The sequence below is a fragment of the Onychomys torridus genome, chromosome 23 (genome assembly GCF_903995425.1).
Source record: "Onychomys torridus chromosome 23, mOncTor1.1, whole genome shotgun sequence".
In the NCBI taxonomy this organism is placed as follows: domain Eukaryota; kingdom Metazoa; phylum Chordata; class Mammalia; order Rodentia; family Cricetidae; genus Onychomys; species Onychomys torridus.
This window is the reverse complement of record NC_050465.1, coordinates 18,303,474-18,323,592: the sequence shown is the minus strand read 5'-3', so window position 1 is coordinate 18,323,592 and position 20,119 is coordinate 18,303,474. Positions and strand designations below refer to the sequence as shown.

General features: G+C 38.5%; 1 protein-coding gene across 1 annotated transcript in view; it reads left to right on the top strand.

Moving 5' to 3' along the window:
* Positions 1–20,119, top strand: part of Fbxl17 (F-box and leucine rich repeat protein 17) — a 458,141-nt gene that overhangs the window by 25,240 nt on the left and 412,782 nt on the right. Inside the window, exon 4 of the mRNA XM_036173142.1 lies at positions 8,315–8,446. Coding sequence (XP_036029035.1) covers positions 8,315–8,446 — 132 coding nt within the window. The remainder of the gene's footprint in view (positions 1–8,314; positions 8,447–20,119) is intronic.

Here is a 20,119-nt window from a genome sequence, read left to right as displayed (position 1 = left end):
CTCTTCATTCTACATTACACTTCTGCCCTTGGCCTCCACTTTTCTTTCTATTTTCTTCCTAATTTTAACTGTCTAGACTGTCTTTATTCCATCTGAAGTTATGCAGTGTGTAGCTTTTTCAAATTTGATTTCTTTCACTTAGTCATACATGTTTATAGTTTAAATCTTTTTATAGCTCATTTATCTTTAGCACTTAATAATTTCGACATTCACTTTATTTCTCCATTCAACTCCAGTAGGTAGGGTATCTTAGTTTTTACCCAACTTAGGCAATTATGAGTAAAATTGTTAATAGTTTTTTTTTTAAAGATTTATTATGCATACAGATGTATTCTGCATATCAGAAGAGGGCACCAGACCTCATTATAGATAGATGGTTGTGAGCCACCATGTGGTTGCTGGGACTTGAACTCAGGACCTCTGGAAGAGCAGCCAGTGCTCTTAACTTCTGAGCCATCTCTCTAGCCCTGTCTATGCCTTTTAATTGGTGCTTTTTTGTCATCCAACTTTAAACTTTGCACTCTGTTCTCTTTCATAGTTTATGAGAGGTTTTGTGGAGAGAGGATGTCTTTATCATTTGCCTTCCTACAAGGGTTTTTTATTTCACCTTTTTTTTTTTTGTTTGTTTTTTGGTTTTTCGAGACAGGGTTTCTCTGTGTAGCTTTGCGCCTTTCCTGGAACTCACTCTGTAGACCAGGCTGGCCTTGAACTCACAGAGATCTGCCTGGCTCTGCCTCCGGAGTGCTGGGATTAAAGGTGTGCGCCACCATCGCCCGGCTTTATTTCACCTTTGATTTGCTGTAGTTTGATAATCCCTTGTGGTATTTTTGAGCTTCTTAGGTTGGGATGTGGTGTCTGATCTGGGGAAGCTAAGGCCCAACTGCTTCAAATGCTGCTGTTCCTTCCTTCCGGTATTCTGTAGTCCCTTTTCTGTTAGGCTATGCTTCTGTAGTGGCCAGAGGGCGCTTGGCTGTTCCCTTACACCTCTTCAGTCTTTTCTGTTTGCTTTCAGTTTTGGAAGTTAACTGTTTTCATGCAGCCACCCCCCTCTGCTCCCACCACACTCCACAAAGCTCTGTCGAGTTTATTTCTAGCTTTGATTACTTTTTTGAATTTCTCCCTCTCATTCATCTGTTCTTTCATGCTGCCTATATTTTCCATTACAATCCTCAGTACATTAGACAGAGTTACAAACAGTCCTGGTCTAATAATTCAGTATTCTGGCTCTGTCAGACTCTGGTTCTAATGATTCCTAATTCTCTTTTACCTGTCTATGTATTTATCTGTACCCTTTAATATACTTTGTGATATTATATTTTGACAAATGGCACTTCTGTCTAGAGTGTGGGAAGGGTTGTGGATGGTAGGGAGTCTTCTGCAGGCCTGTGATGAGGGCTGTTGACTTTCGGGGAGTGTGCACCTGCAGTGTTAAAATCCCCGGGCGCCTCTATTTTTTATTCTGCCTTAGGTGGGATAGGATGAGCACAGGAGACCGAAGTTAGGTATGTCCCAAGGCAAAGGACTTCCCGGGGGTAGGGGTTAGGCTCTGACAAAACTCCAGCATGTGAGGCTCTGGTAAATGGTTTCTCCCGAGGACCAGCCCTGTTAAGGACAGAATGTAGCTGGGCATGTGGCACACAGCTCTAACTCCAGGACTTGGTTTTCTGTGAGATCTCTAGGCCAGGGTCACAAGGTGGGACCTTGTCCTCGCAGAATACAATAGAACAAAACAACCCAGAAGTTTCTGGTGTATTCGGAATACTCTCTCCCACGGTCAGAATGGTGAAGTGATTTCTCTGATACAGCTGTGAAGACCGAAACTTCTGTCAGTGAAGCTTGTACAGTGTGAGGGTCTTAGAGCCACACCTCCCGTGGGTCCCATCCTCAGAGCGGCGTCCAGAGCCTCCCGCAGGTTGTTTATTTCAGCTCAGGCCTTCCTGTTTTCCCGCCGCTTCTCCCAGGGGGTCTGGGTTCTGTGAAATGTGACCATCTGTAGCCGTTTGCCCTGCGTCCTTGCTCCTCAGATGGAGGAGAACAGTGCCGACTGCTCAGTTTGCTTGGCTTTTTAAATGCTGTTAGGACACGGGAGATGAGAACGCAGACATTGTTTCCTTAATAGATACAGTGATTCCCGAGTGATCAACTTTATCTCTCATGTGCTCAATCTTCTGCTCATTGTGGTGGCTCTCTGGAAAGTTCACAGTGTTTCCCAGATCTTTCTTTCTACTGAATGGTCTTGATAAACCTTCTTGTAGGAGCTGTGCTGGCTAGCTTTATGTCAACTTGACACAAGTAATACCCATTGGAGAGGAGGGGACCTCCTTTGAGAATATGCTCCAGATGATAGGGCCATACGCAGGTCATACTGGGAGACATGGTCTTAATTTATTTTACTTTTTGTCCTTTTTTTTTTTTTTCAGAGCTGAGGACTGAACCCAGGGCCTTGTGCTTGCTAGGCAAGCGCTCTACCACTGAGCTAAATCCCCAACCCGAAACATGTTCTTAATTACTGACCATTGTGGGGAGGGTCTATCCCACTGTAGATGGGTACACCCCTAGGCTGGTGGTCCTGCATTCTATAACAAAACAGGCTGAGTAAGCCATGAGGAAAAAGCCAGTAAGCAGCACTCCTCTATGGCCTCTGTATCAGCTCCTGCCTCCAAGTTCCTGCCCTGTTTGAGTTTTTGTCCTGACTTCCTTTGGAAGTATAAGCCAAATAAACCCTTTCCTCCCCAAGGTGCCTTGGTTATGGTGTTTCTTTATAGCAAGAATGGTGACTAAGACAGATATATCTTATTTTCAAGGTACCACCTTTGTGTGGGTCTCACCTGCTTGGCAGGGATCTGATGGAGATCTGTCCACTGGCAGGGTCGGAGCTCCAATGTCTTTAGTGTGGTCTTCATTGATAGAGAATCCCAAGTTTAGAAGACTTGTGTGCCATTTCTGTGATGTGAGACTTGGGAAAACTTACAGAGAAAGGTACAGGGCATGGTTGGTACTCTGTGAATGTTTTACTGTGGTACATGAACAGATTTTTACAACATTGAGAGACTGGAAAGACATCAGCAAAATTTACTGATTTGACACTGCCTGGAGAGTCTAGAACTTGGGACATTTATGGATGAAATAATGGTAATTAGTTCAGTCAGGATTTATCTACTTTGTTGGGGAAATTGTCTAAAACAGGACTGTAAATGACATGGCATTAACTGGTGTTTTTTCCTTTGGTAGTGAGTCATAATGGCTTGCTTCCTGAGACTTCTCTAACAACTGGCTTGAACTGAAATAATGAGACTATCTGTGGCAATTGTCTGCTTGGTCCTTTCCTTGCCATGATGTCATTTCCTTGTAGATAAAACCATCAAAATCACTTGTAAATGTTAGTGTACCATGCAAGCAACTGAAATATCTTGTCTGAGTCTGAAGTTTCACCAGCTTGTCATCACACAGTGATGTGTAAGACTCCACCAAAGCCCCAGTCATGACATATGTGTAAACCATTTTCTTGTCAGTGTTCTTCCTGATACACTAATTGCTGAGGTCACAGGGAGCTCTGGTCTTTGTGGCCCAGAATCCAAATGGATGGAGACTAAAACCAACAATGCTGGAATAAAATAGATCAGATTTATTACTCAGAAACTTTTAAGTAAAGGATATTGCTTCTACTAGAGCCAAATGGGCTTGTTAACATGACTCTGGCATTTGGCCATCTGACTTCAAGCTGGATAAAACAAACCAGCAGAGGAGTCTCAGTCAGAGGAGTCAAGAGTGCTTGCTTCTTGGTAGCAGTCTGTTCCTAAGGGAAAGGAGTGTGGAGATGCAATGAACATGTCTCCTTTATTAGTTATAGAGGGATCAGTGTACCCATGAGGAGTGCAGCTACTTGGACTTTCTACAGAAGGAGGAAGCCTTTGCTCTACCTAGCCTATCTGCTTTTTATAGTTAATCTATTCCAGCCAGACAGCTGCTTCCTTTCCCCCAGAATTCAGCCCTTTCACACATCTTCCTCTGGCCCTTATCCTTTCATCCTGTGACAGAATTTCTGTAGTTTTTGCTTTGATTAGAATTAGTGTCTTTCTACCTTCTTTAGTTTTTATATTCATCATTAGTGGACTCCAAGATTTCCCTGTTGCGTTAGTACATCGATATATTGCTACTGAACAGAATTACCTTCTTAAACGTAGCTAGGACACTCTGAAGAATCTATCTTGGACGTCTTGTATAAGGGCTGTTGCAGTAATGTAACTTAATGTCTTCGGTGTAGTCCATTAGTTCTTTCCTTCTTGATGTTGGATTCGATTTCCTATTACCTAGTTGTTTATCTTCTTTCTTTGATATATTACTATGTTTGGTAGAGTACTTAAAGAAAATACCATTCTTTTTAAAATACATGTGAGATAGTTTTTTTGGAACTTAAATGTCTGGAAACAAACAAAGAAACAAAACACTCCCCAAAAATCAAACCTCTAATTGTACTTTCAGTTTAATTGAAGTCTTGAGTGCAGAGTTCTACTCTAGAAGTACAGTTATCCAGGATTTGATGGCACTGCTCTGGTGTTTTATAATAGCACTTTTAAGAAGTTTGAGGCATTCTTAATTCATTCCTTCTTGTACATCTAAATTTTGTTGGAAGCCTGGAGAATCTTCTTCTTTGCTAGAATTGTGAAATTGTATGATGATTTGCATAAGTCTGTTTTGATCATCTGTGCTAGACATGTGGATGAACCCTTTTAGTTTGGAACATTTAATAGGTTTTTAAAAGTTTCTTCAGTTCTACAAGTATGAACTTTCATGTAATCTCAGCTTTATCAGCAATGTGCCTCTGTTCTTAGTGCCAGAATTCAAATGCTGTGTTCTACTCCCAAATACCCCAGCCCTGGACTTGACTCTAGCCTGAGAACAGCAGTCTTCTGCCATTGTGGACTAGGAGCAAGGTCCACGTAGAAAGTGATGGAGAGGTGGTTGAGGGTTAAAGTGGTACTCAGCAGACTTTGAATCGTCCTGTTTTTATCCTCTGTCAGACACATGTGAGCCATTTCAGACTTCTGAATATTGGTTTGGGTTCAGTTTTCTTAGTGTAAGCTCTAGAAATATACTTGCCTTTTTTGATGAATTAAATGGGATTTGACAGCTGATACTAATGCGTATGATGAATAATAATGGAAGTTCTATTTCTAGGCATTTGCAATAACAGTAAAGTCTCAAATTATGTTCAAATTATATTATGTACAAAACCACCAGTTTAGCTACTGTACTGTAGTGGTGTTACAGTCACCATGGTGTTTTGCTTATAATGTGAAGGAAAGATTAAAGCTTAGGTAGACAGTTTTATGAAAATGAATTCATGTTCTTGTTTTCTACTCTTCTGGTAACTATATATTGTCTAGTTTTGAAATCTGGAGTTAACTATGACAGAATTATAAAGCAACAATCATGGCTCCTTACGTTTGTCCATTTTAAAGCAAGCCCTTTTGGCAAGGAAGAGGTTGAGTGGTAGAGTGCTTGTGTAGTGCACACAGCTCCTGGGTGAAACCTTCCACACTGAAAAAAAAGAAGTATTCAAGAGAGCTTTGCATGTACTACTTGATCAGTATTTTCGTTCGTTCAGAAATACTTACGTACAAGTAAGGACAAGGACTGAAAGCACCTATCTCCACATCCTCAGAAGAGCATTGGACAGCTTAGCTTGCCTTCTTGGTGAAAGTCCTGGAGAAATTAGGAGTAGTAGGAACATGCCATAAAGGCTGTATCCAGCAAATAGCCAACATTATACCCAATGGGAAAAAACTTTCTCTAAGATCCGTAATGAGAAGGATTTCCCTCTTGCCACTCTTCTGGAGAATGTTGATGCTTTAACCAGAGCAGTAAGACATAACACAGATGGACAGACATAGGGAAAGAAATCAGGTTATCTTTGTTCATAGACAGTATGGTTCTATACTTAAAGGACCCTTTAGACTCCACCTCAAAACTCCTAGATCTAGGAAACCTTTTCAGTAAAGTTGCAGGATCAAAATCTACATACAAAAGTCAGTGACTTTCTTATAGACTAATAACAAACTCTTGAAGAATGGAGTTGAGGAAATATTCTTTAAAAGTATCCAGGAGTAAACATAACCAAAGGAGCGAAAGACTTCTAAAATGAAAACTTGAAGACACTGAAAAAAGAAACCAAAGAAGATACCAGAAAATGGCAAGATCTTCCATGCTTCTGGATTGGAAATATTGTTATGAAGATGGTTGTATTATTGAAATTAATATACAGATTTAATACAATCACCATTAAAATTCCATTGGCATTCTTCATGGAACTGGGAAACATGATCCAAAGGTTCATATCAAGCATATAAAGCCAGTAATAGCCAGTGACTTTCTAAGGAGAAAGAACACAGCTGAAGGTATTCTGATACCTGACCTCAAAATTCTACTACCCACCTATAGTGTCAAGATCCCAAAATACTTTCAGAAAAATAAGATATGTAAACCAATGGGACAGAACAGAGGATCCTGAAATAAACTGACACAGCCCTGAATGTGTAAGGTTCAACAAACGAATAAAGTTAGGATCCACCTCTTTTGCACTGTAAATAAATAAATAAATAAATAAATAAAATTCAAAGTAGATAAGGACCTTAATGAAAAACCTGAGATTTCTAGAAGGAAACGGGGAATACACTTAACGGTAGATAGGAACCTTCTGAACAGGAAATAACCCCAAAATTAACAAATGAGACTACACACAATTAAAAGTGTCAGCTGAATGTACAGGATCTTACAAAAGAGGATTAAGTCTTTGCCAGCTATACTTCAGACAAGAGCCAATATCTAGAATTTATGAAGAAGTGCAAAAATTAAATAGTCCCTCCAAAATGAAAGGAAATGAATTAATGAAACAGACAATTCTCAGAAGAAACACAAACAGCCAATAAATATTTACAGAAGTGTTCAGTGTCCCTAGCCATCAGGGAAATGCAAATGAAAATAACTTGGAGATTCTGTCTCTTCCCAGTGAGAAGAGCTGTCATCAGAAGTGATGGCAATAAGTCATGGTGAGGATGTGTGGAAAGAGGAGCCTTGTTCACGGCTGATGGGAGTATAAACTAGTGTGGCCTTTATGGGAGTCAGTATGGAGGCTTTCCGGAGAAATAAAACCAGGTCTACCATACGACCTGGCCATACCACTTCTGAGCATGCATTCATAGGACTCCATGCTAGCGTAGAGATATTTGTGCGTTCATATTTCCTGCTGCTTTAGTCATCATAACAAGGACATGAAACCAACTTAGATGTCCATTAGTAGATGATTGGATAATAAAAATACGATACACAGTGGAAATTTGCATAGCTGTAAAGAAAATGAAATTGTGCAACTTGCAGGAATAATACATGGACCTTAAAATTTCTTTTAAGCAAATTGACACACATATAGAAAAACAAACACTGCATGTTCTGTCTCATGAATTTCAGCTTTTAACACACACACACACACACACACACACACACACACAGGAAAGAGAGAGACAAGAGACAGACAGATAGGGGAGAGGAGTATGGGCAAAGATTGAGAAATTAGGAGATCAAGAGAGGACAATTTTTCCGAGGGAGGACAATGGAGTCCATGTGATATGAAAGCATAAATGAGATGGAAAATGAAGGGGTCTGGGGGGTGTGGGGGGAGGGAGCTATGGGGAATGGGAGTGTGGGGGGAGGAGAATCAACCAAAACATTTTCTTGAAAATAGCATAATGCAACAGTACACTGTGCTAATTTAAAGAGTAAGTAATAAGAAGCATAGATAGTCAAAGGGATAAACCTATGCAGTCATTAATTAAAACTAATTGTCTACATGTTGGTATGTATTTTAGTCTGTTTTTGTATGTGTGCATGTTAATTTAAATGTACATATTACACATTAAAAGTGCATATATTTTCATATTTTTACTTTTCTGATACTCCAGTTTTTAATGGCTATATAATACTGATTTTTATGACTATACTGTAATTTGTCTATTTAGGTTTTTCCACCATCTGCATACTCTATTAAGTTTAAGAGAAATAAAAGCATGAACTGAAACTCTTAAGGAATTTATGTACTTTGGTGTCCTATAATGTAGTTGAAACAGGCATGTTAGAAGGTAAATGGTTTCTAAAATACTGTTTTAAGTCCCTAGTAGCCTTTATTAGTTTGTGTTATTTTAAATGTAACTTATAAATCATTCTTTAACTTTGGTATGGCTGCTTTAGAATACTGCACACTAGAAATACGCTATCTGTGTCATTTTTTGAGCATTGAGCCAAATGTCTTTGTTTGCAGCTGGGCTCCAAATGCAGAGAACTCAAAGACATTCACTTTGGCCAGTGCTACAAGATCTCAGATGAGGGCATGATTGTCATAGCTAAGGGCTGCCTGAAGTTACAGAGAATATACATGCAGGAGAACAAACTGGTAAGTGCTGTTTGCATTCATGCTGTCAGCTTGGTTCCCTGTGAGTCTCTTGTATTTTGTTTACAGATTGTCTTCTGGTTGTCAAGGGGCAAATCCTACTCATTGAAAAGCAGAGATCTCCTCCAAACTGTTTTCTAGTGTGGCCATCTCAGCGAATAGATGCTTGTCTGTAATGCTGGGTTATTAAATATTCTTCACTAATGTGCTGTTTGTGTTAATTTCGACAGTGAATTAACCCAGGTAAACTGGAATAGATAAAACTTGTTAGCAAAACATGTCCATTGTTGGAGTTTCTGTGGTCCCTCTAGGAATTAGAATAATTCTAGACTAAGACTATTTTAATGCTCATTATATAACACATTATATAGTGTATAAATTATGATACATTTATAAATAAAATTTTTACTTTGAATGGTGAAAAGATAGGACCTAGTAAATTTGGGCAAATAATCTTGATAATTACATAAGTTTTATATTTGAAGCACATGTGTGTGTGTCTCACAGTGTATTAATGCACTACTCAATTCTCTTTTATTGAGATATAATTACATAAGATTCATTTTTTTTTATTGTATCCATAAACTATGCAGTCATCACCAATATCTAATTGTATAACATTTCTTAATCCTATCAGACCCTGAGCATTAACCACTGTTCCATTTTCTTTTTCTAGCACCTGATAACTACAATTTATTTCCTGTTTTTATGAATTAGCCTATTTTATATGTTTTGTAGTATGTGATCCTTTGTGTCTTTTTTAGGTTCATCCATGCTGTAGCTTGTATCCAAATTTCAGTCCTATTTATGGCTGAATGAAATGCAAAGCCATTTAATTTTAACTGATAGAGATATCATCAGTTACCAGAAGCTGTTATCACTGGGGAGGAACTAGTGGGGACTTCCAGTGTTGAAAATAATGTATTTATAAAGAAGACTTGTTTTTAAATTTGCACCTCAAAATTAGACATTCGTGTTGCTATTTTCAGTTTTTAAAATTCTAAAATTTTTAAGAATTTTGAGATTATAATAAGTTACATTTTTCCCTTGCCTCTATCCAGACCCTCCTGTAGATCCTTCCCCGCTCTCTTCAGATCCCTAGCCTTTTTTCTCTAGTAGTTATTGCTTACATCTGTATTCCCAAACCTAACTTGTTCACTTTGTATAGTTCTTTGTATGTGTGTTTTCAGGGCTGCCCACTTGGTATTGGCTATCCAGTCAGTGTGCTCTTCCCCGGGGAAGACAAGACCACTTCTCCCACTCCTGGCTTTCTTCAGTTGTCTGTGGTTCTTTGTGTAGGGTTGAAGCCTCGTGGGTCTCTCCAGTTTGGCATGCCTTTTGGTGTCATCATTGTTCAGCTCATGTTTGGGGGTCACTTTGGTAAGACTGTATGGGTGTAGTCTCACAGCAAGCTCCCTGGTCCTCTGGCTCTCACATTCTTTCGGCCTCCTACTCTGCAGTGTTCCCTGAGCATTAGGTGAGAGAGTGTTTTGTAGATGTCTCTACTGGGACTGGTGTTCACAATTGCTTTGTGGTTATTGGGGTTTTCTGTAGTGGTTTCTGTTTATTGCATGGAGAAGTTTGTAGTGGTGTTTGCTCCACCCATGACTTTGTACATGACCTCTTATAAGGAGTTGAAGGGTCACATGCCCCTCCTTCCTGCTCCTGCCCACTAACTGGATTCACTCCTGGTCAGATCAGACAGCTGTCAACTCCATTCTGTATTCGTGAGTGTATTTCCTCAATTTATATCTTAATAAATTCTGTTACCCATTTAATAAACTCACGTGGATTGATCATAATAGAAGTTTCCTTGATGAAGAGTTTAGATCACTAATTTGTGGGTCTAAGGGCAAATGTTTATAGATTGTTGTTAGGGATTTTGCTGTATTAGTAAATTAGTGGTTGTAGGCTTTCCTCAGTAACGATGATTTCACTTACACTGAGTATTTAAGTAGATTTCCAGTACCAGACATGGTTGGTCTTCCTCTTATTGATCAGATTTTAATGGGGCTACCACTAAGGTATTTGTGCCACTAATGGACCCTTAGGGTTATCACGCCGAGCTGGTGGTTTATGTGGTTCAGAGGTGTCATAAGTGGGTAGAACTGTTGGTTGCTTCCTTCTTTTGGAAGCTTTCTTAGTGCTTCCTGGTCCATGAATGCTAGTCCTCAAGAGGACCCATTCATTTTTAAAATGCAGTGAAAGGCCTTACATGTATGGACTTCGGCTGTGGAATGGGTTTTGAAGTATCATCCCTTCTATTGAGATGACACTGTTTAAAAGTTATTTTAAAATACAAGCACTATGAACTAAATTAAGTGCTTTTATTTCCTCAAAATACGGTTTTCCCTTGAAAATACACAATAAAAAGTACCTCACAGTTCTTTTTAAAGCTAATATAAATATAACCACTTGAGGGTGTATGAGTTAATAGAGTTAGGTTTTCTGTGTTAGATAGACTGACGTTTTGTTTCTCACTTGTGTTGTGACCCAGCAGAAATTGTTGAAGCCCATTAAACCTCATTTAATGTTAATGGTGTTATATTGATATTTGTCTTTCAGGTTATAGTTGAAGATTAAATGGCGTAATAAATACTCTCAAATTTCTGACCCATAAGATACACTAGAAGCCTAAGGTAGTTCGTACTTGATCGTAGTGATTTATCAAGCTTTCGTTTTCATGGTCCACAGCATAATTAAGGATCATGACCCTGTCTCTCACATTCTAGTCTTTACTAGGATAGTTGTTGATTTGGCCAACACTTGTCCGCCAGCACAGAGAAGTACTTCTGTTCCCACCTGGCTCAGGAGGCGCTCGCTATTCGTGGGGGAGGTTCTACTTCATTTCTTGCTTTTTGGGTCCATGTTGTCTTACATTGGAAATGTGACATATACTTAAGTCCAAATGAAAGAAGGTCTGGATTTAGTTCTTCTTAAATCCATGGGGGATTTAAAGTGCTGCGATAAACCTTAAAGAGAAGCCAATGTGATTCTCACTGAGGTTCTTAAAAGGAAATTCAGAACACATTGAGCTCTGCTGGACAGTTGAATCACGGATAACTAACTTCCCACAGGACTTTAAACGTATTTATGTAATCAAGTGAAATATGTAAGTAGTCAACTGTTTTTGTTTTGACAAGTATTATTGGTCTTTGCCAGTTACATCAGCTACTAATAGAGTAACTTAAGAAAGAACACTATGCCAGAAAGGATGCTATCGAACTTGACTTGTGCTTTGATCAGTATTCAAATGAACTCTGTTATTCCGCTCTCTTAATAAACTGAATCTTCTCCAAAAGACAATTGGAGCTGCTGCGCAGTCGGGAATGGCCGCAGTTGATTGCATGCACCTTTCATGTTGAGCCTTGGCCTTTAGATGGCAGCATTGTCTTGGTTTATGTTTCACTGATGGAGCATTTCCATCCTTGATGCAGCTATAAAGATGTAAGACTTAGTTTCTGCTGATGTGAGGCTTCATTTCAAATTTGTCTTTCAGGTGGCATTAATGGGGACATTTCTTTTTTGTGTCTTAGGATACTAATTCCATGATGACGCTACAAGTTGAATTGCCTTTGTATGTGAAGCAGAGGGAGGCTTGAATACTCTTATATTCAAGGAGGGTGGGTGATGGGAAGAAGGAAGGGAGGGATGCAAAATACAGAAGAGTGGTTAATCTGTGCCCACCACCAGACGTTGTCAATATTCTGTTAAATTGTCTGATGCTTTTTGAAGTAAGAAAGCAAGGCAGCTTCAGAATCTGCCACTTTGCGGATTTCTTCTCTTGTTTTCTCTTTCCAAAGGGAGCAATAATAATATCGCCTTCTAAAAGGTAACTTAATGGCCACGTGAAGAGCATGGTGTTTAATCGTCTTCACATGGAATTTATGTCTCTTGTGATGTAGTTAAGTATCTCGTCTCATAGTGCATGTTCAGCCTGTACTTGGTATTTAGTTTAATTGTTGAGGTCTAACCACAGAAACTATGGTTTTTTTTTTTTTTTGAGACAGGGTTTCTCTGTAGTTTTGGTGCCTGTCCTGGATCTCGCTCTGTAGATCAGGCTGGCTTTAAACTCACAGAGATCCACCTCTGCCTCGAGTGATGGAATGTCCCACTGCCGCCCGGTCTCGTAGTAATTCATTATTTTTAACTCCTACTAATGTCATGTTTCCTGCTTATCCATTTCTAACTGAAGGCACTTACATTGTGCCTGGCATTTTGTTGTCCTAGGCTATATTGCAGTAAAGTCTGCTTGTAAGTCTACTGTGCTTACTTGAAAGGATTTCAGTATGTATAGTCAAAGGTACGAAGACAAGTTCAGGTTCAATTTATTTCTACTAAAGGCTAGGTCACTCTCATTAGTTGAAGTGGTTTAGATGTGCTTCGTGCTAATGGCTTATCATTTTTTTTGAGGGCAGGGAGTATCTAGTTACCTTTTTGCCCTTCCCTTTCCAAGTGTAGACATAAAACAGAGATTCAGTAACTATTGGTTTAGTGATATATGGGTGACTTCTGAATTGAACAGGCTATATTAAAATGGATTTCTTTGAATACTTTGGGAATGTATTTTTAAAAAGAAGATATGTTTGAACAAGTAAATAATAGCGTTATTGTTTAAAGATGCAGAATCAACAGTTTTTGGATTAAAAAAAATAAGTAAATTTCTTGTAATGTAGTTCCCGTACCAATGATGTAATTTTGGGGTGCTGTTATCTGACCAGCGAAGTTGGTCAGTGAAGTTGGGGAGTACTCCGGCAACATATGTAGTTCTAACCAGATAGACTGTAGAATTCTTGTTAGAATTTTGCTGGCTTGTGTGGTTTGTTATTGGATTGGCTTTATTTTGTTGAAGTAGTATTTGAAAGGTGAATATAATTAAAAGTAGAAATTATTTAGCAGGATATCAGTCTACTTCTATGTTCTTTACTGGGTCTTGTCATTCTCTTTTCAATTTATTGATATCTTTCTCTAAGTGTATCTTTGATGTACCAGATATCTTATGAACATAAATACATATAGTCTATCATTTTAAATGCATAGAAAAACAAGAATGAATGTGTATATTTCTACCTATCCTGTGTGCCAGTGTGTTTATAGGGCAGGCAGTGGCTTGGATAATATCTAAATAACTTTTCTTGGTAGTGCATTAATTTTTTGCCCTGCAGATTCACTTGCCTAATTATATTTGTTTAGTAATATTAAAATTAGTTGATAAACGCCAGGATCTCACCAGCTAATGATGGTAAATGCCCAGATGCTAGCAGAACCTCTGAGGAATTTAGCTTAGTGTTAGAAGTGCTGATAGAGAAAGCCCAGCTTGGAAAATGCAGGGTGGACTATGCTGAAATTAGGATGCTACAAATGCTATTTTTATATTCTTTTTCTAAAATAATTTTTGTGTCAAATTTTAGCTTCCTCCCTTGAGCTTAACATCTCCAGTTAAGGAGGGGATTCCTGTTTGTTGGGGGTCTCCACTGTGTCTCTTCCTGGTTTTTGATGCGTAATTTAAACATTTTTACATTCTCAGGGTTGCATATTTTCAGAAATTAGAAAGATATGAGCAAATTGAATTATCTCTCAGATTCAAGAGTGTAAGTGCTGTCTCGGCTTTGTGCTCGATGCTGGCACCAGGAGATAGTGTGTTAAAGCATCACATTATTAGGCTTGGCAAATAGAGATTTATAAGGCTGGGTGCCAGAGGGATGCTGGGAGTACATTCAGCTGTCATTTCTGAGTACTTGTTTCTTTCCCCACAGCCTGCCAGTCAGCAAATGGGAGGTGTTATTTGATCTGGGTGGAAGTTTGGATAGTGTTTTCTTTATTCACAGGAATGAGGTGCTAAGGTTTTGAGGTTGTTGGAGACTTAATTTCATTTTTTATTTCAGTGGTTAGGCTTAGATGAAAGAATCGGGGAATTAATTTTTTCCCTTTTTCTTTTTTCCATCCTTTCTCCCCTTTCTATCCTTTGAACTTACCTCTCTGAAAATATAGTTTACAAACTATATTTTAACCTGGTTTACAGATTCATCGTTCACAGCTTTTCCATTGTTTTATTATCATTATTTAAAAGATGCACAATTGTGAGCATTCTCTGACACTTGGGCTTTTGACAAACTTGGTCTTCTGCCGAAACCTGTACAAGTTATGTTCTGGTGTAAACATGTGTGGGTGGTACTGTTGCCGTGGGTGCTGCAAATTTACCTATTCATGTTATGAAGATTGTCTACATTGCTCTTTTTGGAAATCTTTGCCTTTTAAAATAAAAATTACTTTGTCATCATACATTTAGGTTTAGGCAGCCATTCAAACAAACACTGTCCCAGTCCAAAATCTGTTTTATTGAACTTCTGTACAATTAGAATAGCCATTCTGAAGTCATGGGAGTCTGAAGTCATTCTGAAGTCTTAGTTTAATGGAGATTTGCAAACTTCCCATCAATTTCATTTTTATGGACTTACTTAGCTGAAGTATTCCTCGTCCCACCTGGCTCCCACAGTGGCAAACCAAGTAAAGACACAGACACTTATATTAATTAAAACTGTTTGGCCATTAGCTCAGGCTTATTACTGACTAGCTCTTCCACTTAAATTAACCCATAATTTGTATCTATATATAGCCATGTGGCTAGTTCCTTTTCTCAGTTCTGCCTTCACATCTTGCTTCCTCTGTGTCTAGCTGGTGACTCTTGATTTAGCCTTCCTCTTCCCAGAATTCTCCTTGTCTGTTTATCCCACCTATATTTCCTGCCTGGTTATTGGCCAATCAGCATTTTATTTTATTAACCAATGGGAACAACACATTCACAGCATGCAGAGCACCATCACCCATCATTTCCCCTTTTCTTTCTATTTAAAAGGAAATTTTAACTTTAACATAGTAAAATTACATATAATAAAACAGTTGTCAAGCAAGAATTATAGTTATATTTATTCTATTTGTATTTGGTAAAAATCAAAGAAGATATCCTATCCTATATTTTTGAGTCCAAGGTTCCATATCTACCTTATCTCCTATCAAAACCAAGGAAAACCATAATTATAACTATCTAGTCTTCAACTGCATCAAAGAACTCAGAAGGATATATTACCTAAGTAAACAGGAAGAGCATTGTAAGCAATTTCCAAAAATCTAGAATGACAGAGACAGCTGCCTGCCTGGACAGTCATCTAAAGTTCTTCTTTAAAGTTGGGGCATCCATCTTCAGCCTATAGGCCTCAAGTCTCTCAGTCACTTTCTCTGTGTCCTGTAGACTGTCTGGCAGTTTCCTCTATGAAGCAGGAACCTGAAGGACCAATTTGCCTTGCAAAGTTCAGTGGTCACCATCCTGTGGGTCCTGCATGTCCCGTAGGTGCAACATTTTGTCCAGCAGTCCAGGCAAGAACAGTTTCTTGCCCAAATGGCTGTTTTTACCAAGAAGAAGATAATCTCCATACAGAGTGTCTTCAATGCCCATCCTCCTCTCTGATGTAAATTGGTGCTGCCAGGAGCAGACGTGTCTCACTGTCCAGAAAGTCTTAGTTTTTAAAACATTTTAAATGCCATATTCTGTAGGTCTTTGAAGGGTTTGAAGAATACCTAACTAATTGAATTATATCTATGTATACCTAAAAAACTTAACATGACTATAAGTTTGACTATCATAGAAGACTAGTTATTAATCTGTGTTTCTTAATTATCCATTACAATCTTGGGTCTCTGAATGAGTTGAAGATTAGATAATTATAGTTTTCCTTGTTAAGAATTTCAGAAAAGAAAGTCACTAAAGAGGTGTAAAGTATATAAACTTGAAAGACATTATAATATAGTTCTGTTAGTAATATAAGTTAGGATAGAAAGTGAACCAGGTGCATTTTGGACTTAACCAAAATAGGATAGATAATGGAATATTTTCTCTGAGTTTGTCAAATGCAAATGGACTAGACATTGTTGAGGTATTTATTGCTTGTATATATTGTATACAGTTTTTGTACTTAATTGTATGTAGTTTTTCTTATGTTAGTTATAATCTTTTTTTTTTTAGAATAAAAGGGAAATGTGGTGATATTTTATTTGTGCTGAAATATGAATATTTTATTTGTGTGTTAGTAAAGTTTGCCTGGAGATCAGAGGTCAAAGCGAGTCATAAACAGAAGTCAGGTAGTCGTAGCACACGTCCTTAATCTGATCACATGGCAGGCAGAGGCTCTGTGTGGTCAAGGACACAGCCAAGTGTGGTGACACACGTCTTTAATCCTAGTACCAACCATAGGAAACCTGGAGGTCTGTATAGACAGGCAGTGACGAGGAAGTCATGTGGCTGGGCTTAGAGCCAATGAGAAGGCAGAACAGGAAGGCAATAAAAGCTCAGATTAGACAGGAAGGAGCTTTCTCTGGGGAAGCTACAGCATGGTGGTAAGCTAAGGCTAGTCATGGCTATTCGCTGTTTCTCTGATCTCTTTGGCTATTACCCCTGTGTTTGGCTCTGTGTTTTTTGTTTAATAAGACTGTTTAGACATTCGTCTACAGACTTACCTATGACAAAGCAAAAAGACCACAGCAGAGTTGAAATTCTGTCTTTTATGGCTCATGTTCTTTTTTCAGCATTTCACCCATCATCACCCAATATTACCTGTTTTTAGTCTTCTCAATATATACTATATTATACCCATAATTACAGCTGTTTACATGTATGCATGTATACTTTATAGGCTAAGATCTGCATATGAAGGAGAATGTGATTTTTATCATTCTGAGATTGAGTAACCTCACTTAATTATATAGTTTATATTTATTCTCCTTAATACATATTATATTATGCCCATAATTCCAGCTGTTTGCATATATGCACATTTACATTATAGGTTAAGATTGGCATATGCAGGAGAACATGGGATCTATTTTCTTTCTGACATTTGGTGAACTCATTTAATAGTATACATTATAAGGCCACCACAAATTTGCTGGTTTTCTTTTAGAGTTTAATTATATTCCCTTTTCTGTGTATGTCAGATTTTTATTATTTGTTCCTCTGTTGGGCTTCTGGGTTGTTTCTATTTCCTTGCTGTTTTGAATAAAGCAGATAAACCCAGATGTCCTTGTCTCTGAACAGAGGTGCAGAAATTCTCCACAAAATAGTTGCAAACCATGTTCAGGAACACATTAAGAATGTCATGCATTATAACCAAGTGGGCTTCATCCTCGAGAGGCAAGATTGGGTCTACATATGTGAGTTAATAAATGGAATATACTGTTTAAGTAAACTTCTACAAAGCCACCAGATTAATACTGAAAGGTATCTGAACTCAGCATGCCTTTGTGAGAAAAGTCCTCCAGATATTAGGAATAGATGGAACAGATCTCCAGATAACAACAGTTGTATACAACAGACTGTTTACAGCAAACCCTTAGCCAGCATTATGTTAGAGACAAACTGTAGCATTTTCTCTAAAATCAGGAGTGAGACAAGGATGCCCATGGTTCCCTCTTATTCACTGTAGTGTTTGAAGTATTACCTATAACAATTAGACAAGTGAACTAAATAAGAGAGGTAAACATAGGAAAAGAAAAAGTCACACTGTAAGGATTTGCATATGATATGAATTTATACTTGAGACCTTAATAGAACTTACTGGAAAAGTAAGTAGATCTAATGAACACATGAAATTGTAGGGTACAGAATCTATATAAAAATGTAATAGCCTTCATTTATTTTAGCAATGCATTCTTAGGGAAATAAGTTAGGGAAACTGCCTCATTTATAATAGTTTAAAAACAACAATAACAACAATAGCAATAAAAAAACAGACTGATGATGGCACACCTAGGAATACATTTACAACAACAGGAAACAGAACAGACCGACCACACACCTAGGGATACATCTACAACTACAGGAAACAGAACAGACCGACCACACACCTAGGGATACATCTACAACTACAGGAAACAAAACAGAAGGACGACACACCTAGGAATATACCCAGCGAAAGAAAAGAAAGATCTCTGTGATGAAGACTTGAAGACTGAAGAAAGAAGTGAGAGACTATACTAGAGGATGGAAAGACCTCCCATTGCTCCTAGATGAACAGAATTAATAGTGTGAAAATAGCTGTACTACCAAGTTATTTACTGATTTAATGTAGCACATATACCTTAGCCAGGGTTACTATTGCTGTGATGAAACACCATGACAAAAACAACCTGGGGAAGAAAGGGTTTGTTTTCCACATCACAGTTCATCATGAAAGTGAGTCAGGACAGGAACTCAGACAGGGCAGGAACCTGGAGGCAGGAGCTGATGCAGAGGCCATGGAGGGGTGCTGCTTACTGGCTTGCTCAGCCTGCAGCCCAGTCTTCTGGAGGCATGTCCACATTTGGGCTTCCCTTCTTTCAGATGATTCTAGCATGTGTCAAGTTGACATAAAATTAGCTACCAGAACATATTAGAGTTCTGATGTTGTATTTCACAGATCTAGATTTCAAAAAAAAAAAAAAAAATCCAAGAATTTAATGGACTCATAAAGCCCACAAATAGCCAAAGCAATACTAAGAAGTAAGAACAGTTACACCCCAGAGCTATAGTGGTAAAAACAGCCCAGTACTGGCATAAAAAACAGACAGGGAGGCCAGTGGAACAGAGCAGACGATCTGGAAACAAACCATCAAAGTTATGGACACCTTACTTTTGATAAAGATGGAAAAACATGCAGTGGGAAAAATGGATGGCATATTCAACAAATGGTGCATTAGATACCTACCTGCAGAAAAATGAAACTGTATTTCACCTTTGTACAAATATGAATTCAAAGTGGATCAAAGACTTTAAAACCCTAAACACTGAAATTAACTGGACAAAAACATAGGGAGCGCTTTCAAAGACATCGGGGTAGGCAAGAACTTTCTGAACGTAACTGAGAAGCACAGCAGCCGGCCCAGGTACCAGTGGATGGGACTCCGCACCATGAGAGCATTTCTACACAGCCAAGGAGTCAGCAGAGGCGGCCCACCGAGTGGGGCGAGTCTTTGCTAGCTGAGAAATGAAGAAATTAAATACTATGGGAATAAGCTGCCAATCCACAAATGAGCTGATGAATTGCAGTTTTCAAAAGAAGGGACACAAAAGGCCAGTGACTATTTTTAAAAATGTTCAGTTTCCCTAGTCATTGGGGAAACTCACATTATAACTATGCTGAGATACCACTTTATCCGAGTCAGCATATTCTTCCAAATATTTGAAAGAAATTAAAAAATATTTTTAGATTTATTATTACTACTGTTTTGGTGTGTGTGTGTGTGTGTGTGTGTGTGTGTGTGTGTGTGTGTGTGTGTGTGTGTGTGTGTGTGTGTTTTGCCCAGGTATCTGTCTTTAACCAAGTATGTGCGTATTTTGCCCACATGTGTATCTGTAACCAAACATATGCCTGGTGTGTGAGAAGGCCAGTATAGCACACTATATACCCTGGATTTAGAGTGAAAGATGATGGTAAGCCTCCATGTAGGTGCTGGGAATTGAACCTGGGTCCTGTGGCAGCACGGCCACACCTTCACTGCTGTGCCCTCTCTAGTCCCATTCCTTGTAATTTAAAAACTTTATTATGATTTCCTCCTCCTTATTTACTCTAATAGGTTTGTAGAATCAATTATTTGGGAATGAACGACCCAGACAACACATAAACAGATATTTTGTGTAGAATAATG